Genomic DNA, 27,290 nt, shown 5'->3' on the forward strand with positions numbered 1-27,290 from the left:
CACCATGGAGTGGCTGGTTCTTAGTAGGCTCAGATGCATGAGATCTCTGTAGGACTGGAGATTGCATTCCTCTGCAACCGAGGAATGCTTGTATGGGACTTGGTCTAGGATTTTGCTTTGCGGTGGCTCAGACACCCGCATCACCAAGAGAGTTTCCACACTGACTCGTTTTCTCACGCCCAGGTAGTAACCGCAGGCTCATTGTCCCCCCCACCCCCGCCCATCTTCCTGCTCTGTCCCTTGCTTCCCCAGAATGGAGCCCTGCACATGGTCGCGAACGTGGCAAAAAGGATGAACCTAGTTAGGCATTGGGGAGGTGACTGCTCCATACACAGGGTCCATGCCATCCCGATCGTGCTGGCGAAGTTAAATTAAAATTTTCACAATACAAAACTGTGGGCGGAGACTGGAGCAATAGCACAGTGGGTAGGTCATTTGCCTTGCATGCAGCCAACCCAGGTTCGATTCCCAGCATCCCATAAGGTCCCCTGAACACTGCCAGGAGTAATTCCTGAGTGCAGAGCCAGGAATAACCCCTGAGAATTGCTTGCTATGACCTCCCCCCCCCCCCCCGCCAAAAAAAAAAAAAAGGCTGTGGGCATAAGCTAAAATCCTCCCAATACAAGGCTGCAGGCGTGGCTCAGTGGTGAGACACAACTTGGTGTGCCCGAGACCTGGGTTCCGGCCTGGCACTGCAAAAACAAAAAGTACAAATTAAAGTGTTCTGCTTGCCACTGTATCATGCTGGCCATAAAGATTATGTGGGATTTCCTATACCCTGCCAGTGTGCTTTTAGCTTGCCGGGGAAACAAGGCAAGACCTTCTCAAAGCCTTGCAGGGCACTAACAGTAAGACCAACAAGGTCAGGAGGGGGAAGCTTCATGGTCTCGAAAGGCAGGCTTTGCCGGGGGCTGGGGGTGGGGGGATCCCAAAGGAAGACCTGAGCAGGACTGTGTGACCACAGACTAGTTACTTACCCTCTCTGAGCTTCCACTCCCCTGCGAGCAAGCAGTTAGTTACAGAAAAAGCTTGCTGAGAACTTGCTTTTCTTTTTCTTTTCTTTTTTTTTTTCTTAAACCATTTATGTGTAGTCATTTTACTCTCCTCCCAGGATGCTGATTAGGAAGACCTGTTTCACAGATTGGGAAACTCTGGCCCTACAGGGTTAAAAGTCCGCTGACCCCTGGTTGCAGAGCTAGCAAAGGGTGCGGTGCCTGCTTTCTTCCCAGGCCCCAAGCACAAGACGCGGAGTAAGGGCCTCCTGGGCAACAAGCAGTCCCTGGCAGAAAGGCTCCCGGGCGTCCCTGTGTGGGGCACACGGCGGTCCTGGGCCTGCTCTCAGCTCATCGGTATGGCCCGGGCTCTGCTCCTCTGCGCCTGAGCCCAGATGCTGATCCAGCTCCTTGGACGCCAGTGTCTCAGGAAGAAGAAAGGGAACAAAGGTCAACCGAACCGGACTGTAGCCTGGAAGCCCCTGCCCGGTGGCACTGGGACAAAAGCCCTGCACTGTGCCTACAGCCCTGCCAACAGAAGCAGCCTCAGCAGGAACAGCGGCTCTGCTTACTTCTTTAAGGACCCAGGGCAGGACTGTGGAAGCGTCCACAGAGCCCAAGGGCAGCGTCCTTTTGCCTACCTCTTACACAAGTCTGACAAAGATCCTTTCAGAGTGATGAAAGCCATAAAGTTCCTGTTTGTTCCTGAGAGCCCGGGCACTAAAGGGGATTCACAGCCTGACCACATTTCCCAATAGCCCATCCTCTCCTGAGTCAGGCGAGAGGGCTATGATGGCAATTAACCTCAAAGTCCAGGTGTGGGGTTGTGTGTATGTGCGCATGTGTGTGATCATGTGTGTGTATGCGTGTGTGTGCATGTGTATGTGTGTGCATATGTGCATGTGTGTACATATTTGCATGTGTATGTGCGTGTGGATCTGTATGCATGTGTGTATGTGTATGTGTGCATGTGTATGCGTGTGTGCATGTGTGTCTACACACATGTGTGTGCATGTGTGTGCGTGTACGTCTGTGTGCATGAGTGTGTATCTGTGTGCATGTGTGTGTGCGTGTGCATGTGAGAATGTGTGTGCATATGTGTGTATATGTGTGCATGTGTGCGTGTGTGCATGTGTTTGTGCGTGTGCATGTATGTATGTGTGTGTCTACTTACATATGTGTGCATGTGGGTGCATGCCTGTGCACAAGAGGAACTCGTGGGAAGAAAGCAGAGATATGGTCATCAGAAGAATGATCCCAATCTGAATTTCCAAAAGCCGTGAATATGTTATGTTGTATGGCGAAGGCTGCAGATAGAATCAATGTTGCTGATTAGTAATCGCCCCCAAGATGGAGATTACACTTTTGGGAGATTACAGGCAGCCAGCAAAACCCCAAGGGCTGTGCAGGTGGATGCAGCAGGAGGTGGGAGAGTCTGAGATGTGAAGACTGGAAGAGCTCTCAGCCTTCTATGAGAACAGGAGGAACAGGCCATAGCCAAGGCACCAGGAGACCTCCAGGAGCTGAAATGGTGAGAAAACACTCTCCCCAGGAGCTGTCAGAAAAGATGCTGTTAAATTGTTGGTTCGGGGGGGCTGGAGCAATAGCACAGCGGGTAGGGCGTTTGCCTTGCACGCAGCCAACCCGGGTTTGATTCCCAGCATCCCATATGATCCCCTGAGCACCGCCAGGAGTAATAATTCCTGAGTGCAGACCCAGGAGCGACCCCTGAGCATCGCTGAGTGTGACCCCAAAAAAATGTTGGTTTGGGTTGTGGGGGACACGCGGGAGGTGGAGGGTGGGCAAACCGGCTGGTGCTAGAAGCTACGAAGCTATTCCCAGCTCAGCACTCAGCATCCACTCCGGTGGAGCTGGGCGGCTGTCTGGTGTTGGAATGGAACTTGAGGCTCCCACATGTGCTCCAGCCCTTTGCATGGCCTCCCTGGCCCCTCTATGCTCTAACTGACAGAACAGGAAGGTAATGAGCAGCTGTTCTTTGGAGCCGCTGCACTGCCCACCCCTTGCACAGCAGCCGGAGAAGACAGAGATGGGTGGGTTCTGCATGGGGAATGCAGCGTGGAGGTTAAGCCTCCCAGCTGTAATTCCAGCTCTGCCTTTTACGAGCCTCGTGACTCTGGCCGCCCCTCCCGACTTCCATAGCCTCCGGTGGGTGGTGCCCACGTCTGCCAGAGGAGTTAGGCGCCTCTCCCAGGGACTTCACCCGGGTTCATGAGTTAACATCCACAAAGCCTTTAATAAATAGGCCTGGGCAGAGCCCCCCGAGCAATTAAATAGACACTGAGGAAGGCGTTAGGGAGTCTTTCTCCGAACCACATTGTACCAGTCTCCTGCATGAATGAGACGGGGAGTCCCAGGGCTCAGGGTGGGGCATGCCGACCCCCCCACCGCTGCACCACACACGGCAGCCTGAGTTTGCTAAACCTGATCTTCAGAGGCTGTTCCCGGGACTCGTACAGATAAGACTGTCAAGTCGGAGGGTCAGGTCAGCCTTGGCTGCCCGTCCTCACACCTCAACCTCGGGCACCTCACATGCCCAGGGGAGCTCAGGCCAAGCCTCTGCCTGCTCCTGAGTGTCTGGGGCAGAGAAGAGGGACTGGAGAGGGCTCAGGGATCTCTTGGCACCTGAGGCAGGTTGCTTTGGGGGACCCTCCTTCCTGCCCTGAAATGCTGTCAACACAGCTCGCCAGAAATGCAGCCACAGCAGGAGGGAGCGCTGAATCGGAAAGATAGGGTGGACCCTGTGATGGGTGGATGGCATGGGTGGGACCAGTCTTTGAGGCGGGTAAGAGACAAATGGGGGATCCCAAGTGATAGTTCAGTGGGTAAGGTATTTACCTTGCGTGCGGTCAACCTGGGTTCAATCAATAGCATCCCACAGGGTTCCCTGAGCCCTGCCAGGAGTGAGCTCTGAGCACAGGGTCAGGAGTGAGCCCTGAGCACCACCGGGTGTGGCCCCAACACCCTCATCTCCACACCCAAATCTCAGGTCAGCTTGGCATTGTGCACAGCTGAAAGTGAAGCTGATGTGTGCAAAGGCTGTAAGAGCTGAAAGTGGGGTGGCCGAGCACAGAGGGGTATGGGTCTGGGGGTGCCCTTCACTCAGGCTCACTGGGAAATGTCTAGCACGCAGGGAGATGAATCTCGGTGTTCTGACACAAAAAGATCACCAGACAGTCTGATGAGTTACAGGTCAGCAAATATAAATTCTAAGTTCAAAAACAAATAAAACAGGAGCCAGAGAGGTAGTACCACAGGTAAGGTGCTTGCCTTGCACATGGCTGACAGGGGTTTGATCCCCGGCATCCCGGGATATGGTACCCTGAGCACCACCACCAGGAGTGATTCCTGAGTGCAGAGCCAGGAGTAACCCCTCAGTATCACTGCATGTGCCCCCCCACCCCTCACCAAAACGAAAACAAAAAGAGGGAAATGGGACTTGGGGTTCTCAAATGATCCCCCTGCAGGGAGTGGGGGGTGGGGGTCTCCACACATCTCACCTTCTTTTGCTGCCTCTCAAAGATGAGCACAAGGGTCAGCGTGAGGGTCACGGCAGCCAGGGTCACAAGCAGCATGCCCACCCAGTGGTGGCCCAGGGCAAACAGCTGGCTGGTGGAGTAGATATTGGCCCACACCACTACGTAGAAGACCTGCAGAAGCCAGAGAAAGGGCCACCCTCAGCCAGATCCTTCTCCCTGCCGCTCCCACACTCTCCGGGGAGCTTAGGAAGAAAGAACCCAGCCACGGTTTGCTCACAAGCCAGAGCCTGAGCTAAGGGTTCAGAGAGCTTCTCCAAACCCTTGTCTGCCCCAACTTTAAAATAAGACAGAAAGGGCCAGAGCGATAGGACAACTGGTAGGGCATTTGCCTTGCATACTGGGTTGGATCCCCGGCACCGCCAGGAGTGATCCCTGGCCCCCAAACCAAACAATAAGAAGACAAAACAGCAGGGGTGTAGGCATGAGGCAAACTCGAACCCGAAAGCCATGTGGAAGCATCGGCAGGGTAAGTTCTGAACCCTCCTGGGCCTCGGTGGCCTGGTCCTAAACGGAGCTAGTGATGCCTCCTTCACGGGGTGGTGAAAGAGAGCAGACAGGATGTGGGGAGGCACCTGGGGTGGGGCCAGAGGGACAGCAAGCCCGCCTCGCTGGACTAAACGTGCATGGTGCCCTTCACTCAGTCACTGGCACCACAAAGAAGAATGAGGACGGGAACCATCTGCAAAGCCGTGCAGAGCCTGGTGCTCACTAGAGGGCTGAGAACTGCTGGCTGCCTTCACTTCCCCACCCGAGAGCCCAGAGGGAGTCGGGCACCGCCTCTGCCCCTTCGCGCCCAGACAAATGGCCTATCCAAACTGGCTGGGCGCAAACACTGGCTCTGCGCACACACGTCTGCTCACAGGTGCATGAACGGGAGGGCAATAGGTATACCTCCATGTGTCCATATGCAGACACATATGCACACACATACGCACACGTGTGCGCACACACACACACACACACACACACACATGCAGGACCACAGCTGAAACAAGCCTCTCGTGACCAGGACGAGAGGCAGGTCTTGACCTAAGCCAGACCTAGAGCCTACAGTCCAGGGGAGCCCACACACTCCCAACCCCCTGGCACCCTCTCATCCCACTTTTCTTGGAAGCCTCATTACAACGATCTCCCTAAAATTTCCTCTTACACCAAATTCAGAGAATGTAGACGGCTCCCTCCGGGGCAGCACCAGCAACCAAACTGCTTTACCTATGCCCACAAGGTTCCAGGGCATGCTGGTGCCCCGGCAGGGGTGATGGGGGTGGGAGACACAAGCACAAGCAGAGGGGGGTCGGGAGGGGGTACCTCCCTCCTTACCACAGCGAAGGCCAGCCGCATCGGTCTGGAGTTGTAGATGATATATCTCCTCACTTGGGGCTCCAGGAGCGCGCTCTCGGCCAAGCTCCTGTACTGGTCGGTGGGGATCTGCGGGTGCCCAAGAGAAAGAGATGGCATGGCCGTGCTGGAGAGAAGCGGACCCCACCTCGTACCACCATCTCCAACCCTCGAGACTGGGAGGCAAGGAAGGGCAGGGCCTGCCCTGGAGGCAGAAGGAGGGGAGGGCGCTCAGAGCTCGAGGTGGAAATCGCAGGGCAAGGGCAGATCTCTCTTGGAGCAGGATGGGGGTCAGGGAGGGGCAGTGCGGTGGCTAGAGATCTGAAGGGTGTCCTGCAGAGGGATCCCAGATTCAAAGCCTGGGGTCAGCAGCCCGACTCCCACTGGCCAGGTGCCCGAGACCTGGCCCAAGCAGCCCCAATTCTAGGAGCCTGAGTGTCCTCCCGGGGAAAAGGAGGTCCAGCAGCGCCAAGAAGATAAGCCAGGAGTAAAAACCTTCAAGATGCGATAGACACAATCGAACACTATTCACACAGCCTCCAAAGCACAGGTCACGCTGCCTCAGTACTGTAGGAGGGCTGGCACACCTGGCTCTGTCATTACCTCCGAGGACAGGACTGCTAATCATTCACCCAGCACAATATCTGCTCACTGTGCAGTGGCCCTGGGTTCATGCTATAATGACACCCATCACAGGGGCAGCTCTCCAGCTTACACCGTGTATGCGTCCACTCAGAGAGGCCCATGGGTCTCCAGGCAGTGTGTACCTGGCCCGGGCCAGGCCCAGAGGGAACACTGAGCACTCAGGGCTGATGACCCCAGCTCAGGGACCAACGCTAATTCCTATAGCATAATGAACGGAAAAATCACGGGCTAACAGCAAGGCCGAGCACCCTGGGAGGGTGGCCTGCTTCAGAAAACAGAACTGAAGCACAGAGGAGATCCTCGGGAACACAGCAGAATACTGTGTGTGAACCATGCGTCAGTTTAGAAAACCCAATCTAGGGCCCAGGGAGAGTTCAAAGGGCTGGATGAAAGCTTCATAGATGGGAGCTCTGGGCTCGAGCCCAGGTATCACATGGGCTCCCATATGCCACTGGGTATGATCTTCTCCTTCTCAAAAAAAAAAAAAAAAGCCCACAATCTAAAATCTAACATTTAAGAAAATGTTCTTCTGGGGCTGCAGCGATAATACAGTGGTATAGCGGGTCAGACATTTGCCGTGCACACAGCACACCCGGGTTCCATCCCCGGCATCCCATAGGGCCCCCCCGCACCCCGAGCACCGCCAGGAGTGATCCTTGAGTGCAGAGCCAGGAGTAAACCCTGAGAATCGCCGGGTGTCGGGTGGCCCAAAACCAAAGAAAAAAGAAAATTGTTCCTCCAGGAACTGGGGCTTAGGCGGTAAAGCACATGCCTTGCAGGTGTTAGGGATCAGGTTTGATTTTCCCCAGCACCCCCAGGAGGCAAGAGGGGAAAAAAAGGAGGGGGTCCTGGGAGAGAGAGTGCAGGTGGAGGGCCTATGGGAGGAAGACGGGTCACACTCACCTGAATCCCCCAGGTCTGAAGCTGCTCTTCGGCGGCTGCCAGGTCGAAGGAGATGGGGGCGCAGGTATTGTCCACGCGGAGAACCGTGAGAACCTGCCCATTGTGCAGCTCTGCAAGCACCGGAAGCCTCCGCTGGAGAGAATGCCCCACCCCACCCCCGGCCCTGGAACTAGACAGCAACACCCCACCCCCCCCACCGCCCAGCCAGCAACACCTCCTCCACCAGTGAGAACTTTCTTGTGAAGAGGAGACACAATAGTCCTCCTCAAACCACCCCCCACCACACACACACACCCCAGGAGAAGACTGCATGAAAGACTGCATGACTGTACAGACCCAGACCCGAGAAGAGGCTGGCAGGGCCCAGAGCATGGGGGATGCGCACATGATCAGGGCACAGTATGAGGCCTGGTAAGAATGTCCCAGACGGGGCAGGTTGAGTTTCCCTCTCCGCCCCAAGCAGAACCCCAGCAGCCGAAAACCTCCAGAACCCAACCCAGTGGCTCAAGGCCACTCTCCACATGCCTCACCCAAGTGGGATCTGAGAGAAAACCCAGGTATGCAGGTTTTCTGTGACTGAGATCTCCAAGCCTGATCTCTCAAGCCTGAGATCAGGGCGGAACTGGGCCTCCTCCCCCCAGCTCCCCAGTTTTCCAGTAGCTTGGCAGTCACACCCACAAACTGCCCCTGGCGCGAGGTAATCTCATCAATGTCCAAGATCTGGAGATTATAAACCAAAGCTCCCGGAAGAGAGCACCGCAGAATTTCCTGGAGCACGTGGCCTCAAACGCGGTCTCATTCACAGCCACACAACCTCTTATACTCTAGCCCACTTTAGTACCAAAAGTAGCACTCATTTGTTTGGTTTTAACATACTTGCTTGTAAAGGTAAAGGTAAAGGTAAAGGCCCTCCCGTTGATCGTCGATTTGCTCGAGCGGGCCCAGTAACGTCTCCATTGGAGACTTTGTTGTTACTGTGTCTGGCATATCAAATACTCTCGGTAGCTTGCCGGGCTCTCCGAGAGGGGCAGAGGAATCGAACTCGGGTCGGCCATGTTGGCTGCTTGTAAGGCGAATGCCCTACCGCTGTGCTATCGCTCCAGCCATTCTCTTATATATGGGCTTTAATGGCTCCAGAATGAACTACAACATACAACAACCTTCACCCTCTTATTGTGGTGGGAAGGTGCTCAGTGGTGGGAATGGTGTTTGAATATTATCTGCAATGAACTATTGTGAACTACGTTATGAAAATAAAATATTAAAAAATTACCAAAAAAATTGAAAAAAAAAAAGAATGTCCCAGATGGGGAACAGGAGGAGGTGGGAGCCCTCTGAAGGAGCTGCTCTGGGGGTCTGAGTGGGCATTTACCCCAATTGCTGTCACTGCTGGTGGGTGCAGAGGCCCAGCAAAGGAGGGGCAGGGGTCAGTGCCTAGAGCCTCTGATCGTCAGTAACCGAGGGGATGTGTGTTACCTCACAGGCAATGCAGTGACTAAGTGGGCCTTAAACAGAAAGGCTACCCCGGAATACCCAAGCAGTCCTGAGGCAAACACCAGAGTCCTGCAAAGTAGCAGAGGCTGGAGGGAGGAGGAGAGGGAGAGGGGGAGAGGGAGGGAGACCAGGAGAGGAAGAGGGAAGGAGAGGAGGGGGGAAGAGGGACGAAGGAGTATGGGAGGAGAAAGAAGAGGGAAGGAGGGGAAGGATGACAGGAGGGGAAAGGAAGGCAGAGGAGGAGGGGAGCGGGGACGCGGGGCCGGGTTCAGCTCAGTGAGAGCAGAACCAGGCCTGGCCTCTACGGTCCCCATCAGCAGTCTGTGTCACAGCAGTCCTAGAAACCCCAGCCCTGCCTGATTAGGGGTGACTATGCGGCCCCCCCACCTCCCCAACACACACACACACGCGCGCACACACACACACACGCGCGCGCGCGCACACACACACAGAGCTGCATCTCACTCAACACATTTGGGTGCCTTCCAGGAGGGAATTCTGACCTCAGAACCACAGCTCACCAGGAGGAGCTGGGGGCACAGTGCCCGCTGAGAAGGGGGCCAGGTCAGCCAGAGCTGAAGGGGATAAACACAGCCGGGGTCAGAGTCCACCCGGAAGGACACCCCATCCTGGAGCCGGGCCTGGCAGACAGGCCCCCTTGCCCGACCCACACTCCGCTCTGGAAAGAACTGAAGGTTGCCTTGTAGGAAGGAAAAGTGGGGAGATCAAATCATATGTTCAAAAATACAAACGGAGAGACAGTCGGGGGTGGGGTACCTCCCTGGCATGCAGCCCACTCGGGTTCCATCCCAGGCACCCCCTATGGTTCCCTGAGTCTCCAGGAGTGAGCCCTGAGTGCAGAGCCAGGGGTAAGCCCCACACACCACCAGGTGCGGCCCCCAAACTAAAATAAATAAATCACTGTATCACTGTCATCCTGTTATTCATCAATTTACTTGAGGGGGCACCAGTAACGTCTCCATTCGTCCCAGCCCTGAGATTTTAGCAGCCTCTCCTTACTCATCTTTTCCAACGCTGTATTGGAGGCTCTATCAGGGTCAGGGGAATGAGACCCGTTATTGTTACTGTTTTTGGCATATCGAATATGCCATGGTTAGCTTGCCAGGCTCTGCTGTGTGGGCGGGATACTTTCAGTAGCTTGCCGGGCTCTCCAAAATATAGATAGATAGATAGATAGATAGATAGACAGATATACTTCCCTCTATGATTTGTTGCCTATTTATTAAATAAATAAATCAATAAAATTAAGGATGTCAATCAAAGAGGAAACTGAACAAAAAGAGAAAAAAAGAACAGGAAGGAAACAGCACAAATGCGGGTAAAGTGGATCAGATCAGGGGCCGGGCATGGGGCAGGTCCTCAAGGCTGAAGCCCTCCTCCCCAGCGTCATGAGAAAGGTACGGTCGGCTGCTCCCCGGCTCCCCATTGCCACGGGAATGGGAGAGAGAGAAGGGGGGGGGGTTCAGGAAGATGGGAGGGGGCCCGCCCAGGACCAAACGGAAAACCACGAGCATCCACAAGCACGTGAGCCTCCCCAGCCCGGCCCGAGCACTGCGCAGTGTTTGTCCAAGATGCAAAGGCTCGCCCCGTCCTTGTTTGCTCTGCAAATCCTGGGTTCCTGGGCGCGCGGCAATAACCTTTCTCAGCCTGCTGCGGAACTGGGGATGGGGCCAGAGCTCCTCTTAGCAGCGCTTGCTTTTCTGCTGATCTGAAAACAGGGCTGCACCCGTCCACTCACTGGCAGCACTGACATGGGCCGAGCTGGGGAAAGAGCTGAATGTTCGACAGCAGGGGGGCCCAGCAGGCACACCACGGGGCCTCAGGAAGGCTGGGATCTGGCCTCTGCAGCCACATGCAGAAAAGGGGGCATCATTAGCCGAGCTAAGTTAGGAGGAGAAAAACTGTCTGCACCACACCTAAAAATAGGTGTCAGGGCCACAGACAGGAAGTGTGGCTGGTGAGCAAGCATGTGAGCACCAGGACCTGATGCAGGCCCAACCCCCACCCTACATTCCACGCCCCCCATCACATACACACACCACCACACATACACACACACACGCACACACACACACACATGCACACACGCATGCATGTACCGATGAGCTCAAGGAGCCAGTCCCACAACCAGGCTTGCATGAAGCCACCAGCCCCGCTGTGTCACCACCATGGACGATGGGCAGGCAGGAGGGAGCACACAGAGAGAAATCATAAATAAAACCAAACTTGAAAGTTAGAAGGATCAGGCTGAGGAGACGACTCAAAGGGCTGAGTGCAGACTTTGCGTACCGGAGGTCTGGCAAGTCAAGATCCAGGCAGGGTGAGCCCCCCCCCCCCCCCCCCCCCCCCCGCCCAAGCAAAACAAACAAACAGAAACAAACTGCTCCCATATATGTGGATGTGAAGAAAAAGCCAGAGAACAAAGTCAAACGAAAATAAACTCTGCTGACAGAACTGAAGTCAGCCACAAGGCAGGGGTGAGGTGGTGGAGGGCCGGAGGAAGCCCAAGGGGTTGTGGGGAGTGGAGGGTTTTAACGTGACTCTGCAGTGAAAGAAGGAAAGAGAGGGAGAGGAAGGAAGAAAAGGAGGGAGGGAGGGAGGGAGGAAGAGAGGGAGAGAGGAAGGAAGGGAGGAAGAGAGGGAGGGAGGGAGGGAGGGAGGGAGGGAGGGAGGGAGGGAGGGAGGGAGGGAGACTTTATATAAAAACCGCAGATAAACTTTAACATTTAGATTACGGAAAAAAGACCTGACTCTAAAGCACAATCCAGATAAGCCCTTTGCACTCCTACGTTCACTGCAGAACTATTCACAACAGCCGGAATCTTCTGGAAAGAATCCAAGCGCCTGAGAACCAATGACCTGTATAAAGAAACTATGATACGTATACACAATAGAATACTACTCGGCCCTAAGAAAAGATGAAGTCATGCAATTTGCTGCAAGCACGTTGCGTGAATCAGTCGGAGGGGGAGAAACAGACCCAGAGTGACCCTCTCCTATATGGCTATAAAACAAGCAAAGGCAGCAGAGACGAAGATCAGAACTGGTCTTCCGGAGGAAGTCTGGCACTGGGGCGGGGGTGGGGGAAATAAGTTAGAGAAGGGGTCACTGGGACACCGGGAGAGGGAAAAAGTGCCCGCCACAGAGGCGGGCTGGGGGCTGGGAGGAAAACTGGGGACATTGGTGGAGGGCAGTGGACACTGGTGAAGGGACTGGTGTTGAAACATGTTGGAAGCTTCCCCGTGTGTGTGTGTGTGTGTGTGTGTGTGTGTGTGTGTGTGTGTAGGTGGGAAGCAATTTCCAACAAAGGAGCAAGAACTGGCTTGCCAGGAACCCAGGGGGCAGAGTCTTTAAAGTTCTGACGGAAAATATTTCCATTCCATCCTACGGGGCGAGTGCGTGTAAACTACTTCCTAATAAGACGCAGTAATAAAAGCAGCTCCTGTTTTCAGCAACCAAGTCATTACAGGAACCAGTCCAGAGGCTCAGGCGCCCAAGTGTGTGTCTCTCTCTCCCCACCCCCCACCCCTACCCCAGACCCTCGACCTTCACTCAGTCATGCAACAGAACACTGGGAGGCCAAGCCCTGATACAGGGATACAGGGGCTGCTGGCTCTGTGGAACTGTGGTCCCTCAGGAGAAAGCTGGGCATGCAATACCCATCCCTCAGGGCGGGTCAGTTAAATACAGACAGGAAGAAGCGGCAGGGAGAGAGGGTTCCTCAAGGGATCTTTGAACTGGCACTGCAGGGGGAGGGGAAAGGAAGGCGGCTGGGGAAGGAGCAGGAAAGGGTCAAAGGAGAGGAGTACAAAGGTGCAGAGTCCCAGAGGCAGGAAGCTGGGGGGAGGGGGGGGGGGGACAGAGGAAGATCCTGCTCTACCCAGACACACCCAGAGCAGAAGGTGGCATGGCCTGTGTCCACGCCAACGAGCCCATTCCCAAAACTATGTGGAGAATGGCTAGAGGAGGGGAGGAAACCAGAGCTACCAGGATGGAAGCTGGATGGTCTCCCCGTAATCCCCACCCTGAGGCGGGGCTGGGGCTGCCATTGAGGGGGGCTCCTAATCTGATCTCCATGACTGTGTGTTCCCCAATCCCACCGGGGGGCAGCCCTGGTGGCCCTCCAGCCCTGCCAGACCCCAACACCAAACTAGGCCGCTGAAGCACCATTAGGAGAGGCCCCGGCCCCCCACCCTCAGCACCGCCAAACGCGGCTCCTGCAGAATCAAACACACACCAACACTCACCCTTATCAAAAGGCGTGTGTGTGTGTGTGTGTGTGTGTGTGTGTGTGTGTGTGTGTGTGTGTGTGTGTGCGTGCCCCCCCTCCACCCCTCCCCTCAGTCGAGCTCTCTGTGTGAGTTGGGCTCAGGCTTCTGGGGCGTGAGAAGGGGATGAAGGCTTGTGCTCTTACCTGGGCCCCAGCCCGGAGGACTGCCTGCAGGCAGGGGGCTCCAGCCGGAAATCGAAGTGGGCAGTGGGCCGGCTGCCCCGCCAGGGCTCACATGGGGTTCACAGGCCATGGCAGACCGCCCACGGAGCGGCGGCTTACTCCCCCTCCTCTGCGGCGCCGCTGATCATTCTGGAAGCCTGAGCTCGGCTTCCCGGCCTGCAGGGAAGAACAGGAGAAAGTCCTTCAGGCCCGAGTCCTGAGCCACTAGCGCCTTCTGGGTTCCAGAGTCAGGATGTGGCAAAGTCAGGAGTCCCTCGGCTGACCTGGGGCCGGCTGGGATCTGTCTGACAGCGCTGGGGGAGCGTTCTCAGAGCCGGCAGGAAGGGGAACCAAACCCTCCGAGCAGAAGGGAAGGGTTTGGACTTCCCTCTCCCAAGCCCTTCCTCTCTCCACGGAGTCTTGGGTCCCCTCCAGCTCATACACATCCGTGGACCCCCAGGAAGTGGGGGAGCTGGAGAGACAGCCAGGTTCTCCTGTCTCTACTGCAAGAGCCCCCAGGCGCCAGGTACGCTCCTACTGAGGAGCCCAGTGTAGACCAAGCATCTCCAAGAGCTTCGAAAAACACTTCACAGGGCTGGAGCGATAGTACAGTGGTAGGGCGTTTGCCTTGCATGCAGTCGACCTGGGTTCAATCCCTGGCATCCCCTATGATTCCCCGAGCACTCCCAGGAGTAATTTCTGAGTGCAGAGCCAGGACTAACCCCTGAATATCTCTGAGTTTGACCCACAAAGTGAAAGGGAAAAAGAGTTAAAAACAGTTCACAAAATACAAACACCAAGAATTAGGACTGTGGGAAAAACAGCGGGGGAAGGGGGAGTTGTTGAATTAAAAATACCCAAATATTCAGGACAATCAAGGTCAAATGAAACTCCGAATTCAAGAACGAGGGTTCTGGGGCCCGAGTAATGCACAGCAGGGAGCAGGTAGGGTGCTTGCCTTGCACACAGCCAACACAGGTTCGATCGCCAGCACCCCACAGGTGCCCCCAAGCCCGCCAGAAGTGAAATTGGTCCCCAGCATCCCATACAGGCCCCCAAGTACTGCCTGGAGTAATTCCTGGTGAAGCGTCAGGAGTAACCGCTGAGCACTGCCGTTTGTGGACCCGCCTCCCCCACATCCACCCCCCTCCCCCAAAAAATGAGGATCCCAGGGTGGATAACTAATTTTAAGGTCCCTTCTATGACCACATTTACTGTTACATAAATGTTTGCCAGTGACAATCCCTTAAAAGTGGCTTCCTCACAGCGGGTAGGGTGTTTGCCTTGCACGCAGCCGACCCGGGTTCGATTCCCAGCATCCCATATGGTCCCCCGAGCACCGCCAGGAGTGATTCCTGAGTGCAGAGCCAGGAGTAATCCCTGTGCAATGTCCGGGTGTGACCCAAAAAAGCAAAAAAAAAAAACCAATGTGGCTTCCTTATCTTCAAATAAAGGAATCTTCCTTATAGGGAAGGACTGCTTGCACATAAAGGACAACAAAAGCATCTGTAACAAACTGGTCGATAAGTATTAGAGCTCCTTGTTCCAGTTTTTTGTTTTTTTTTTTCTTTTGGGGGGTTTTGGTTTTGTTTGGGGTTTGGATTTTTGGGGAGTTTTGGGGGGTCTGGTTTTGTTTTGTTCTATTTTTGTTTTGGCTTTTTGGTTCGCACCCAGTGATTCTCAGGGGTCACTCCCGGCTCTTATATTAAGAAATTACTCTTGGCAGTGCTTGGGGGACCTGATGGGCTATGTGCAAGGCAAACGCCCTCCCCGGTTGTCCTATCACTCTGGTCCCTTTTGAAATCTGACACCATCCCTCTGCCCGAGCCAGGAACTGGCCAGAGGTACAGCCAGAGCAAAGATGGGAATGCAGTCAGTGAATCATCTGCCTCCACACTTTGTTGTTCATTTCCAATCATCGACCTCACAACTTTGTTGTTGTTATTGTTGTTCTTTTGGGGCGTCACACCCGGCGACGTTCAGGGGTTACTCCTGGCTTTGCACTCAAGAACCATTCCTGGCAGTGCTCAGGGAACCATACGGGAAGCTGAGGATCCAAGCCAGGTTGGCTGCGTGCAAGGCCGGAGCCCTACCCACTACACTCTGTTGCCAGCCCTCACCGCTTTATTACTTTTTAATGGTGCAGGTGTCAGGGATCAAACCCAGGAGCTCACACACACACACAAGGGAAGTGCTTGAGTATGAGCCACAGGTCAGCCCAGGCTCTTGTCATCTCCAAGGAGAAAAGAAAAAGGAGGGAGAGGAGCATCTCCCAGCCATTTTGAAAGAGGAAGCCTCAGTTTCCCCTTGCCAGTGAGAGAGGAAGGCACAGTTTTCTCTTTCCAAGTGTTCTCTCTCTCCCCCCTCAACCTGACACATATTTCATGGCTCAGCACTCCCCAGGCTTCCCAGGAACATGACACTCTGCCCTGGAGCCTAGGTTGAGAGGGAGCCGATAAGGGGCAATGCCCAGAGAGATCTGGACCAGCTCGACAGCCCTGGGACTTTCCCATAAATTGCTAAGAAATCAGTTTGCTTTCTCATCTCATTGCCAACTGATGAGAAATGCAGGGAGCCTTTGAAAGGGCCTACCCCAGACTCCCTTTTTAACTTAGTCCTACATGCTGTTCCTCCCCACCTGGGGAGCTCCTTTTCCTTTCTCATATCACAATCACCATCATCCTGTTGTTAGTCGATTGCCTCGAGCAGGCACCAGTAATGCCTCTTTCGTTCTAGCCCTGAGATTTTAAAAAGTGCCATATTCAAGGCCCTTTCAGGGTTAGGAGAATAAGACCCATCATTGTTACTGGTATTTGGCATATTGGGTACGCCACGGGGAGTTTGCCAGACTCTGCCGTGTGGGCAGGTTACATTCGGTGGCCTGTCAGGTTGTCTAAAGTAAGGATGAGATAAGCTCCGCTTCCAGGAGCTGGGTTTTATAGTCTCTGGGTCTTGGCCGTTGATGGGATTACAGGGCACTGGGGGCCGGGGGGGTGTCAGTTGGTGGTGGGTGTGACCCCTGCCTACTGGAAGATGGAGGATCTGGGTGGAGGATGCTCAGCCCTGATCCGAGCAGGCTTGGAGATCTCAGCCCCGGGACCCTTTCTCATATACTTTCCAATGAACTTTTCTACTTTCCAACTCTGAGTCTGAGCATCTTTATTACTCAGTGTTTTCATTCTTGAAAAGATCAGAGTCCCAAAAGACACCACAGCGCCGGAGGTCCTCTAGGTCCCACACTGGGCCAATATCACCAGGACACCCCAGATGGAGCAGACACAGTCTCCCTGCCTATTCCAGATGGAATCCCAGTGACCAAGAGCTTTCCCAAGCAAGGCCCTCAGTATGCGGGTTCTAGGGCTAAATCTCCAGGCCACATGGCAGCAGAGGACCTGGGCTGTCCCTCCCTGGATCCCTGCCTGCCCAGTGAACTGGCTGTCACGCCCACAATTTGCCTCCAGGCACCACTTCGTGCACCAACAGCCCTGGCCCAGAGACTCCCAGTTGAATCCCAAAATGGATCAGTGCCATACAGAGCTGTCTCCGGAACCCAACCATTTACAACCTAGAAATTTACTTTTACAATCGTGGCCATGAGTTCTCATGATATTCAAAATGAGCGATGGAAAATAAATTACCTAGCGTCTCCCCCTGGCAGGTAGGCTTGAATGGTGGTGGGGAAATTCGAGCAGAACATAATGCCCCAAATTAGAGAGTGTACTGGGGAAATTTTCTGCCATAGAGGCAGGGTGGGGACTGGGATGTAGAGGTTGGGGGGGGGGGGGGATACGGGGGACATCAGTGATGAAAAATGTGCTCTGGTGGAGGGATGGGTGTTTCATCATTGTACGGCTGAATCTCAAATATGAAAGCTTTGTAACTCTATCTCACGGTGATACAATAAAATAAAAAAGTAATGTGGAGTTCATGCCCAATTCAATCAGCTTAATCGATGGCTGAACAAATAGCAGCACTCCTACATTATTTAAAAAAGAAAAGAAAAGAAAAGAAAAGAAAAGAAAAGAAAAAGAAAAGATCAAAGAACCTGGGAACCACAGACAAAGAGAAACCCGTCATCACTGCTCCTGAATCTTTTGCATCACTTCCACATGAGACACACTTCCCCAAGTCTCAGGAGCTGGGTCCCTGCCAGCCTGGGGGCGAGCTCCTTGGCCAGGCAGCCAACAAAAGCAGAATACCCTTGGTGGGTGTTTCCTTGATGCCAGCACGGAGTCTCTGGTGTCTCACACTCCAGTAGGAACCTGGTAAAGGTAAAGGCCCTCCCGTTGATCGTCGATTTGCTCGAGCGGGCCCAGTAACGTCTCCATTGGAGACTTTGTTGTTACTGTGTCTGGCATATCGAATACTCTCGGTAGCTTGCCGGGCTCTCCGAGAGGGGCGGAGGAATCAAACTCGGGTCGGCCACCTGAGCACTGCCTAATGATGATCCCCACCCCTCACTCCCAGGGCCTGGGTAGCACGCCTGGCCACGGGATCAGGTTAAGTCCTGGGATGACACACCAACCCTTCTGTCTGGGCCAAAAGACCCCTAGAGCAGCCTTCTTCGACCTTGAAACACACTCACTGGCAGTGGTCCCTGAACCTGCAACTGAAGATCAGTGCCCTAGAGGGCCAAGATGGAGCTCTGCAGGAGACGACTTGACTTACAACTTTTAAACAAATTTTATAGTGGGGCCAGAGAGATAGCAGAGGGGTTAAGATGCTTTTCTTGCACAGGGTTGACCCAGTTCAATCTCCCGCACCCAAACACTACCAGGAGAGATCCCTGAGCACAGGGCCAGGTGGAAGCTCTGAGCTCTGCCAAGTGTAGCCCCCCAAAAAGACAAACAAAAAATAACCCAGGAGTACTGTTGGGTGGCACCCAAAAGACAAACAAGAAATAACTCAGGAATACTGTTGGGTGGCACCCAAAACAGGAGTGATCCCTGAGCACAGAGCCAGGAGGAAGCCCTGAGCTCTGCCAAGTGTAGCCCCCCCCCAAAGACAAACAAAAAAATCATAAATAAAATAGGGTATAAAATCACTGTCACTGTCCTCCCGTTGTTCATCAATTTGCTCAAGCGGGCCCAGTAACGTCTCCATTGGAGACTTTGTTGTTACTGTGTTTGGCATATCGAATACATCACGGGTAGCTTGCCAGGCTCTGCCGTACAGGTGAGATACTCTTAGTAACTTGCCGGGCTCTCCGAGAGGGGCGGAGGAATCGAACTCGGGTCGGGCATGTTGGTTACATGCAAGGCAAACACCCTACTGCTGTGCTATCACTCCAGCCCTTAGGGGCTGGAGATATAGGGTATAAAATCAATATGCAAAAATTGGTGACAATTCTATACACCTGAAAAAGAAAACAGGAAAATTATTGTATTTTAACTCACCAGCAGGAGTAAATACCTAAGAATAAATTTCATAAAAGAAGATCTAATGACAAAAAAAGATCAAGATGCTATTAAAACCAATGAAGAAAAAAATTAGAAAAAGAAAATGATTGCTTCAAAATGAAGTCAGAGATCAGGAGAAGTAACCTTGTTAAAATGGCCATAGTTTTTTTTAAAAAAGGGATAATGCCTAGATAACCCTTGGCCCCAGAGTATAAGGAGGAGAAGAAAATAAATTGAGTGGAGAGGTAGAAGAGATAGATGAGAAGCAACAGGAGGTTGGGGGGGGGCAAGGAGCAAGGGGATCCAGCCAACTATCCAAACCACAAAGCCAACAACACTGAAACTTTAACAACCAAACTTAAAAAGGTGCCTGTCAAAGGGGCTGCTGGGAGGGAGTGGGGTGGGGGTGTAGGAGACGGAGCCTGGGAACACGAGTGGAGAAAGACAGTGGTGGTGGGGGTTGGTGCGAGAACATTTTATGTCTAAAACTCAACTGTGAATAACTTTGTAATTCACAGCGATTTCATAAAATAAAATTTAAAAATGAAATAAAACAGCCATTTTACTTAAAGCATTTCATGTTAAATGTTCAATGCAATCCCTATCCAAAACACCCATGACATTCTTTACAGATATAGAACCCCAAAAAGGGTTCTAGGCCAAAAAATTAATAAAAATTACTTTGAAATACAAAGGCCCCAAGTGGCAACAAAATCCCAAGAAAAAGAAGAACAAGAACAGGTATTAGGCTACCTGTCTTCAAATTAAGCTATAAAGCTGTAGTGACGCAATTTGGTATTGGACAAATAACAGACATACGAATCAAGGGGACAGAATCAAGAACCCAGAAATAAAAGTTGCACATATATGAAAAGTTACTTTCTTGTCTTTTTTTTGGGGGGGGGGTCACACCCAGAAATGCTCAGGTTTACTCCTGGCTCTGCACTCAGGAACTACTCCTGGCAGTACCCAGGGGACCATACAGGATGCCAAGGGATCGAATCCTGGTCAACCGTGTGCAAGGCAAATGCCCTACCCACTGTACTATTGCTCCAGCCTCTGGACAGTTACTTTCTATCAAGTAGCTAGGAGTGTAAAAGAGGGGCTAAGAAACGTCTCCTTAAATAAATGCTCTTGGGAGAGCTGGATCATCATATGCAAAGGAATCAAAGTAGACCACTATACAACATATACAAAACTTTACTCAAAATGCAACAAAGAAGAAAACCGGCTGGGGGGGGGGGGGGGGGAGCGTCACAGCTCTTGGAGAATGCTCCAGGTCCCAAACAGAGCCGATAACACCGGGAGGTCCCAGATGGGGTAGGTGCTGCATCCTGCCTTCTCCAGATGGAACCCCAATGACCATGAGCCTGCAAGTGGGCACCAGGACATTCTTTCCAAAGCGCGTGGCCGGACATCTCCTTATATACAAAGTGATCAATGGAAAGTAAATCATCCAACGTTTCTCCCTGAAAATCAGACTTAACTCTTTTGCAAGCCACAACACCCAAAAGGAGAGAGAGAACAGAGGGGAATGCCCTGCCACAGAGGCAGGGTGGGATGGGGGGATGGGGGGTGGGAGGGATCCTGGGATCCGTGGTGGTAGGAAATGGGCACTGGTGGAGGGATGGGTATTCGAAATAAATAAATTTTTTAAAAAGCAACAAAGAATCTAAGATCTAAACCTAAAAAAAAGAAAGGTCAAGTTTAGAAGGCCCTTGACTTTCATGTTATGAGGCCTTTGCAGATTCATCTAGGAGAGCAAGAGACACAAAAGCAAAAGGTAAACAAATGAAGAAACAAAACCCAAGGTGAAAAGACGACCACAAAGTTCCTGCATAATCAAAATACCATCGTTACAACAGAAAGGGCTGGAGCGATAGCACAGCGGTAGGGCATTTGCCTTGCACGCAGCCAACATGCCCGACCCGAGTTCGATTCCTCCACCCCTCTCGGAGAGCCCGGCAAGCTACCGAGAGTATTCGATATGCCAGACACAGTAACAACAAAGTCTCCAATGGAGACGTTACTGGGCCCGCTCGAGCAAATCGACGATCAACGGGAGGGCCTTTACCTTTACCTTACCTTTATGATTGAATGAGTTGGTCACAATCTTATCCATATTAAAACCATACTGCTTTACGGGTAGGGCGTCTGCCTTGCATGCAGCCAACATGGCCGACCCGAGTTCGATTCCTCCGCCCCTCTCGGAGAGCCTGGCAAGCTACCCGTGATGTATCCGATATGCCAAACACAGTAACAACAAAGTCTCCAATGGAGACATTACTGGACCCGCTCGAGCAAATTGATGAACAACAGGAGGACAGTGACAGTGACAGTGACAACAGAAAATGGGCTGGAATTCAGCAGCTCAAGCCTCAAATAGGTAAGGCCCCAGGCTCCATCTCCAGAATCACGAAGAAAATAAGATACCCTTTACCCAGGAGATTTTCATAAACCATCTAACAAGGAACATATACCCAGAACATAGGTCTGGAGAGATTGTACAGCAGGTCAAGTCACTGTGGAAAACCCCAGTTCAATCCCTGGCACCACATATAGTTCCCTGAGCACCGCCAAGAGTGAACCCTGAGCACAGTGCCAGAAATAACCCAGGAGTACTGTTGGGTGGCACCCAAAACCAATCACCAAAGTAGTTAAGTCAGTAAGAACTCATAAAAAAGCAAACAACCCAGTTAAAAGTTAGGCAGAGAGGCCAAGGAGATAGCTAACTCAAAGGGCTAACGTGTATGCCCTGCAGACTTGAGGCCCTAAATTCAACTCCCACAACCACATGGCTCTCCCAAGCACCGCCCCCCCCCCCCAGAGTGGTCCATGGTGGCCCCCATCATTTTTGGCCTGAGCAACAAACCATGAAGTCCCTTCAATGCAGTGTGACTTGCAAAAACAAATCTAAGTGCCCACACGCAGATAAGCAGGTAGGGATGTGTGATATGCATGATAGTAAAAGCCAAAAAAGAGTAAAAGCCTGCTATTGGCAGCAAGTTGGATGGAACGAGAGGCCATTATGCTACTGTGATAAATAGGATTAGGATTAGGAGTGCCTGATGGAATTGCCTCGGGAGCACTATGATAGGTAAAACACTGTATAGCACTGTCTTCCCATTGTTCATCTATTTGCTCAAGAGGGCCCAGTAACATCTCCATTGTGACACTTGTTGTTACTGTGTCTGGCATATCAAATACGTCACGGGTAGCTTGACAGACTTTTCCATATGGGCAAGATACTCTCGGTAGCATGCTGGGCTCTACGAGAGGGGCGGAGGAATTGAACCTGGGTTGGCCGGGCCGGTCGTGTGCAAGGCAAACGCCCTACCACTGTGCTATGATGGAGAAAAACACTATATGACCTCATTCACATGCAAGTCATAAAAGACACAGAACAAAAACTTTTAGATTATAAGAGCAAGAGTGGTTACCAAGGTGAAGGGGGAAGGAATCATGTCAACAGTGGTCAGCTGGAGCGGGTGGTCATCCCGTGCAGATAAGAGAGAAAGACTCCAAAGGAAACTTCCTGTGACTCTGGCTGCTCCGAGGTGCCATGTTCCCAGGATCCAGGTCAGGGAAATGGAGCTGTGGATTCTCTTTGTGTGGTGGGCGAACATTGGAAACTAGAACTTCAACAGCATGTAGAAGTGATCCCATGCAGACTTACAAGGCTATCCAACTGACCCAGTCTCTCATAAACTAATGGTCTTACAAAAAATACAATTGACATGGTCACATGATGTGTGGGCCCCAGTGCAAAATGAATTCAAAAATGGTAAGGATATTCAAGATAGTGATAGCAGAGCATTAAATCAAGGTGAGGGAGCCTTTCTCAGCGGGGGTTGAGCAGAGACCAGCCTTAACTTGATTGGCTTTGGTTTTGTTTGGGGGCCACATCCAGTGGTTCTCAGCATTTACTCCTGGCTCTGTACTCAGGAATCACTCTTGGTGGGCTTGGGAGACCCTATGAGATGCTGGGGAGCAAATCTGGGTCAGCCACATGCAAGGCAGGTGCCCTATTCACTGTCCTGTCACTCTGGCCCCCTAACCGTAACTTTCATCCCAGAAGATTGGGAGTCCCTCCCACCAGCCAAGAACAAATGAAGCTACTCAAGCTTCAGTTATCCCATACCCACCCTGTTCCTGACTCTGAGGCCAGAAAGCAGCAAAACTGGGCAGAAATGAGTAAGAACTAGAGTGTCCAAGAACTTGGCCTTGAATCCCTGCTCTGCCTCAATGTGCACCAGCGGTCAGGGCACGTAAGTCGCTAGGCCTTACAGCTTACAGTCAGTCAGCAAAGCACAGAGCGGAAATAAGAAAAATATAATCAGACCTGACAGAAATGAAGAATGAGGTATATGATATATATATATATATATATATATATATATAAACCTTACTAAAAAGGTCTGACCAGCAGAATAACACCAGTTGAGGAAAAGAACAGTACGTTCCAAGATGAGATGCCGGAACTCCCCACCCTACACACACACACACACACACACACACACACACACACACACACACAGTCTAAGAGAAGATGGGGAAAGGCCTGAAAAGAAATGAGCGTCACACCAGAGAACTCATGGAATGAGTTCAAGAGGAACAACGTAAGAATCTCAAAGTCTCCGAGGAACAGGAAGGCAAATTCAGTGAAGAACTATGACTTAAAGATATCACACATAAGAATTTCCCAGAGCTGAGAAGTTCAGGCACCGAGATCCAAGAGGCGCAAAGGGTTCCAGTGAAAATAGGCCCGAACACAAAAGCACCAAGACACAATGTACTCAGAATGACAAAGCCAGCAGAGACACAGATAGAATAATGGAAGCAGTAAGAGCTTTTAAAAAAAGGAACTTGCATATAAAGGAAAGTCCAAAAGATTCACAGAAGAGCCATCAAAAAAGACTCTAGGAGCCAGAGCAGAATGATGTTATATAATTTTAAAAAAAAAAACCTCAATGTGAACACCTCACCCAGAATACTCTATCTAGCAATATTATCTTTCAGATTTAAAGGAACAATAACAGAGCTTCACAGACAGGCAACAGCTTAGGGAATTCATACCCTTGAAACAAGTGCTGCAAGGAAGATTTTAAGGGGGAAAAAAAAGGTGGTGGGAAGAAGATTTAAAGGAGCTTCTTTAAAAGACAAGACAAAGCTCTAAGCACTTTGCCATGAGTATGACATTTAATCAAAGTACTATGAGTGTCCAAGAACTTGAGTGATTCCTGAGTACAGAGCTAGGAGTAACCCCTGTGTATCGCCAGGTGTGAGGCTAAAAATGAAAAATAAAGAAACATAGTAAGGGAACAACGAATGGAAAAGGCATCAGAACTGAACATTTTATCTACAAAATCAAGGTTGGAAGGGGAGATAGGGGATGGTTTTGAGGAACCCTTGTGATACTGGTGGAGGGAAGCAGATTCCCTGGTGATGGGTGTGGTGTTCCAACAATGCATGCATGAAAAGCACAATTCACAATATTATAAGTCACAATACCTCAACCAGTGGTAAAGGAAAAAGAACTGGAGCCAGAACAATCGCACAGCGGGTAGGGCGCTTGCCTTGCATGTGGCCAACCCAAGTCCAATCCCCAGCACCCCATATGGTCCCCAGAGCACCACCAGGAGTAATTCCTGAGCACAGAGCCAGAAGTAACCCCTGAGCATCACCGGGTATGACCCAAAAAAGCAAAAAAAAAAAAGAGACAGAGAAGAAAAATGACCCTGTGACTTGCCATTCTCATCTGTGAAATGGGCACAGGAAGATACACAGAGAAAAAAAACACAAAGATGCCCTCCTGGCCATGGGCCTGCCTACACACACAAACCCCATACTCACATGGGGTTCCTTTTTCACCAGGAAAAAAAACAGGATTCAGAAGGTGATGTGGCATGCCTAAGGTCATCTGGATCAAGACCAGTGCCCAGACCGTCTCCTTTCTGGGCATGTTCCTAAATCCCTTTTCGAAAACAAACAAACAAAAAGCTGGGGGGGAGGTGCAAAGAGAGAGTACAGGGGGTAGTGCGCCTGCCTTGCTGTCTACCCTGATTCAAATCTCCAGGAGCACAGAGGATCCTCTGAGTGAGCACTGTCTGGAGTGTCCCCTGAGCACAGAGCCAGTATGAGTCCCAAATCCCATCCCCACAAAGAAGGTGGCTGATCAGATCTGCATTCCCCACACACACTCTGGTGACCAATTCCGGTCAGCATCTGAGGGGTACACATGAGAGGACAGAAACCATCTCCTCCCCACTAGCTCAAAGCCTGGCTCACAGGGGCCTCCCCCAAATGCTGACCATTTGCCTGTCCATGGCATCACCCCTCCCTCCTACTCTGTCCCTGTTAGAGGCATGAAAGCAGCAACCCCAGCACCCCTCAGTCTGCCTCTCTGTGGCAATTCGCAAAGCCCAGTCCTGCCTCACCCACGGCCTACCAGGTAAACCGTTGGCAAACGGGTTCCACAGAATCCAGGGACACACGGCTCAGAGCCTGGGGCCCTGAGAGCTGTGCCAGTCTCAGGAAGTCTCCCGGGAAGCCCACCCCCACCTCCACGGACGAGCAGGCACACACCCGCCAGTCATCCTTCCAGAAGGCTCACAGGTTTCCAGCCACTTCCCCAACTCTCCCCAAGCCAGGCCGACGTGGCTTATAGGGAAGAAACGCCAGCACCCCCACACGCTCCTCACCCAGTCCCACCCAGCTCTGCTCAGGGGTACCTGGGGGCTCTTGGGGATGGGGTGGGATCCTGTCTGCACAGCTGCCCCTTCCCACCTCTGGGGCCTGGAGCTAGTTACCAGTTCTGCCTCAGTGTTTCCAAAGGGAAATGGGGACACTGGTGAGGTGAGGGCCAGGTGAAACTTAGACCATCAGAGGTAAACTGAGGCATAGTTCCCAGGTATATCAGAGCAGTGCTGGGTGAACCGGAATCACTGAAGGAAAAGCCTGTCATCACTTTTCTTTTTAATTCCCTAAGAACTTTTTTTTTAAGGCCAGTCCCTGGGCCATCTGGATTATAACTCCAGAAATAAAATCTTTTTACTTCCTTTTGGGGCCATTCCCGGCAATGCCTGGGTAAAACTCCAGCCAGGTGTTCAGAGGTGTTTTCCGGCAATAAAGGGGGTGGGGGCACATGAAACCAGGGATATTGCACCTGGAGCTCCCACGTGCAAAGCTTTGAGGTCCAACCCACGAGGCTATCTCCCTGACTGGTTCAGCTCCTAGAAGGGGAGATAAACAGGGGAAGCCGTAAGCAAGGGCCAGGCAATCAGGAGAGGCCAGAGCCCTTAGGGAGAGGCGGGGTAATGGGGCTTCCCCGGCAGGTACTGAAGCTCAGGTAAGGAGACTTGGGGCTTGGCAAAGCTGCAGGTGAGAGAAGGGACTGTCAGGGAGGGCGAGGGCTGGACCGTCACCCCGCAGCCCCACGTCCATGCGAAGAGGCTGCCAGGGCAGTGGGCTGGGTGAGACTGGCCAAGGACAAGAGTGGTCCCACTCATTACCTGTTGGTGTGATGATCCCACTCAGCCCTGCAGGGGGGTGGGGCATGGAGGGTGGAGACAGACAGGGTGGAGGCAGGCCAGTGAAAAGTCTCCTGCAACTAACTGGTCATCCCCCCGACCCTAATACCCGAGGTTCTTCCTGCCCACTCTGCATTTCACCCTGACCCACTAAGCTGTGCATCTTTTCCAGCTGGCTGGCCAGCAGCCCCTGCAAAGGAAGTTATCCCCAAATCCTGCTGAGCAAGCCCTCTGCCTCTGCCCACACGACACGGAGAAGCTGGTGTCCCCCAAGGAAGTGTCTCACTGAGTTGGGGGGCGGGGAGAGGGAGGTGGGGTGCAGTGAGAAAGGGACCCTAGAAGTTTCCCAAAACCAGGTTCTGTTTTTTGTGAAACCGGAAAGTCCCTGCCTGAGCGCATCACACGTACAGTGCTGGCGTTTATTCGTTTTGAAACGCCTTGAGAGACAGCGGATGCCACTTCTCTATCTTACAGATGAGAAACCAAGACCTGAAAGTTTACAATGAAGGTCAAGGAGCCAGTCTGGGACTGGACCAGAACCGGGCCGACACCCTGGCCTTGGCCTTGGGCAGCCGCGTCTTGCCTCCAAGCTCTGTGCTCCTCCGGTGCAGGGTCGGCTACCTAGCGGGGGAAGTGGGGGCAAGAGGGGATGCCCGGAAATCCCCCGCCGAACCCTCGGGCGCGGCCCCCACGAGGGCCCCAGCACGAACGGAGAAGCCCCCCCCCCCCCCCCGCAAAACACTGGGATCCACCCAGACATGCCCACCGCGGGGAGCCCCTGACCCGGGGCCCGGGTCCAGAGAGCGGCCCCCGGAACCGCGCAGCCGCCGAAGCCCGCGCACGGACACGCGGGTGCGGCCACGCGCGCGGACTCGCGGACGCGTGGACACGGGCACGGACACCCGGGCGCGCGCCTCGGGCCAGCGCACGGACACGCGGACGCGCGCACGGACACCCGGCCGCGCGCCCCGGGCCCGCGC

General features: G+C 52.7%; 1 protein-coding gene across 3 annotated transcripts in view; it reads right to left on the reverse strand.

The window, feature by feature from the left end:
- Positions 1–27,290, reverse strand: part of TMEM268 (transmembrane protein 268) — a 39,530-nt gene that overhangs the window by 11,936 nt on the left and 304 nt on the right. For all 3 annotated transcript variants that reach the window (XM_056138495.1, XM_056138496.1, XM_056138497.1), the window contains exons 2-5: positions 13,365–13,559; positions 7,436–7,545; positions 5,870–5,977; positions 4,511–4,660 (exon numbers count right to left, since the gene is read on the reverse strand). In XM_056138495.1, coding sequence (XP_055994470.1) covers positions 4,511–4,660; positions 5,870–5,977; positions 7,436–7,545; positions 13,365–13,473 — 477 coding nt within the window. In that variant the 5' untranslated portion in view covers positions 13,474–13,559. The remainder of the gene's footprint in view (positions 1–4,510; positions 4,661–5,869; positions 5,978–7,435; positions 7,546–13,364; positions 13,560–27,290) is intronic.

The sequence above is a fragment of the Sorex fumeus genome, unplaced genomic scaffold, assembly GCF_029834395.1.
Source record: "Sorex fumeus unplaced genomic scaffold, SorFum_2.1 ptg000129l, whole genome shotgun sequence".
In the NCBI taxonomy this organism is placed as follows: domain Eukaryota; kingdom Metazoa; phylum Chordata; class Mammalia; order Eulipotyphla; family Soricidae; genus Sorex; species Sorex fumeus.